Consider the following 1,759-nt stretch of genomic DNA (forward strand, 5'->3'; position numbering starts at 1 on the left):
CCACGGGCAAAGGTTGGTGTGGCTTCTTTTCGAGTTGACTTACGGGGAAAGATTGAAGGATCGAGGAAAAAATTTTTTGCCTTTCGTTGGTTAGTTCCTCCTCCCCTTCCTCCTCCTCCTCCTCCCTCCTCCTCCCTTCCTCGTCCTCCTCCTCCTCCTCCTCCTCCTCCTCCTCGTTTTCTTCTACGGGGTCCCGCTGGTTGTGTCCCTGTCATGCTCGCGTGACGAGCGGAGGTCAGCTGGTCTTGATTGACAAGCTTGGGGGGATGGTGACTGCGACGCCTGCGAGGTCGGGGACGAGAGCTCCCTACAGGTTACCAGCTGACTTGCTCGCGTTCAGCTGACGCCTTGCTGCCGCAGACTTGTGCTTAGCGATGAAGGCGAGCTGATGGTGCTGGACGGAGAGGATCGTGAAGTTTGGTCGAACGAGGAGCATGGGCGACAGGAGGGAGCAGAAGAAAGCAGAGAAGAAGAGAAGAAGAACGACCAGGAGAAGAAGGAAGAGGCAGAGAAAGACAAAGAGGACAAGGACAAGGACAAAGTCAAGAAAGAAGGGAAAGAGCAAGAGGAGCAAGCGAAGGAACTTGAAATGCCAGCTGATGTCGGGCTGCTGAACAGGTGGGAGGAAAGAGGTGGATGGAACAGAAGCTGACTCGTGTCAAGTTTCTGCGCTTCCTGGAGGGACTCGCAGGGGCAGCAGAGCGACGAGCTGGCGGTCATGGCCAAGTGCATGCAGCAGGACTGCGTGCAGTCGCTCAAGCAGGTAAGCAAACCTGTTCTCCTCCTCCTCTCCACTACCACCACCACCACCACCACTACCACTTCCACCATCATCATCCTCATCCTCATCCTCATCCTCATCATCATCGTCACCACCACCACCACCAGCAGCAGCAGCACCACCACCACCATCATCATCATCATCATCATTGTCATCATCGCCATCAATATTAATCCTTGTCATCATCATCATCATCATCATCATCATCATCATCATCATCATCATCATCATCATCATCATCATCATCATCATCATCATCATCATCATCATCATTGTCATCATCGCCATCAATATTAATCCTTGTCATCATCATCATCATCATCATCATCATCATTGTCATTGTCATCATCATTGTCATTGTCATCTCCATCCTCGTCATCCTCTCTCCCCCCCCCCTCTCTGACGGGGCTCAGGTCGGCTGCCGGTGGAGGGACACGAAGGGTCTCTGCTACGTGGACAGCGGCCAGCAGTGGTGCCAGCTGCACCCCAACAGCCCAGGCTGCCTTGGTGGCACGGTGATGCATGCGCTGTGCTTGTCCTTATATCCGAGGTCGAGTAACGAGCTGGAGCAGAGCTGGGGGCCCGTGCAGCACAGGAGGAGGAGCGACGACCAGCAGGTAGGCATGCAGACTAGCTCGCGTCCTCCTGACTTGCTCGCGTCCTCCTGACTGCCTCGCGCGCAGCGTCTTAGCTGCTCGTGTATGCGGCGCTGCTCATACCAGAGCAGCAACAAGAAGTTTCGCTGCGCGCAAGATTTCACGAAGGTGTGAGAACTTGGAAGGGAAGAGAAGAAGCGAGGGAGAAAGACGAGAAAAAAGAAAGAGATGCAATGGGGAGACGATCGAGGGAGAGAACAGAGAGGAAAGGAGAGGAGAGGAGAGGGAGGAGAGGCGAGGCGAGGCGAGGGGGAGGGAGGGAGGAGGAGGAGGAGGAGGAGGAGGAGGAGGAGGAGGAGGAGGAGGAGGAGGAGGAGTAGCG

General features: G+C 55.1%; 1 protein-coding gene across 1 annotated transcript in view; it reads left to right on the forward strand.

Moving 5' to 3' along the window:
- The window catches only part of GUITHDRAFT_135751 (hypothetical protein), a gene marked incomplete at both ends in the record, with an annotated part of 5,694 nt that extends 4,143 nt beyond the window's left edge, over positions 1 to 1,551 (forward strand). The window contains 5 exons of the mRNA XM_005836459.1: positions 240 to 313; positions 361 to 618; positions 664 to 763; positions 1,195 to 1,398; positions 1,465 to 1,551. Coding sequence (XP_005836516.1) covers positions 240 to 313; positions 361 to 618; positions 664 to 763; positions 1,195 to 1,398; positions 1,465 to 1,551 — 723 coding nt within the window. The remainder of the gene's footprint in view (positions 1 to 239; positions 314 to 360; positions 619 to 663; positions 764 to 1,194; positions 1,399 to 1,464) is intronic.
- Between the last annotated feature and the right edge of the window lie 208 nt (positions 1,552 to 1,759).

The sequence above is a fragment of the Guillardia theta genome (assembly GCF_000315625.1).
Source record: "Guillardia theta CCMP2712 unplaced genomic scaffold GUITHscaffold_17, whole genome shotgun sequence".
NCBI lineage: Eukaryota > Cryptophyceae > Pyrenomonadales > Geminigeraceae > Guillardia > Guillardia theta.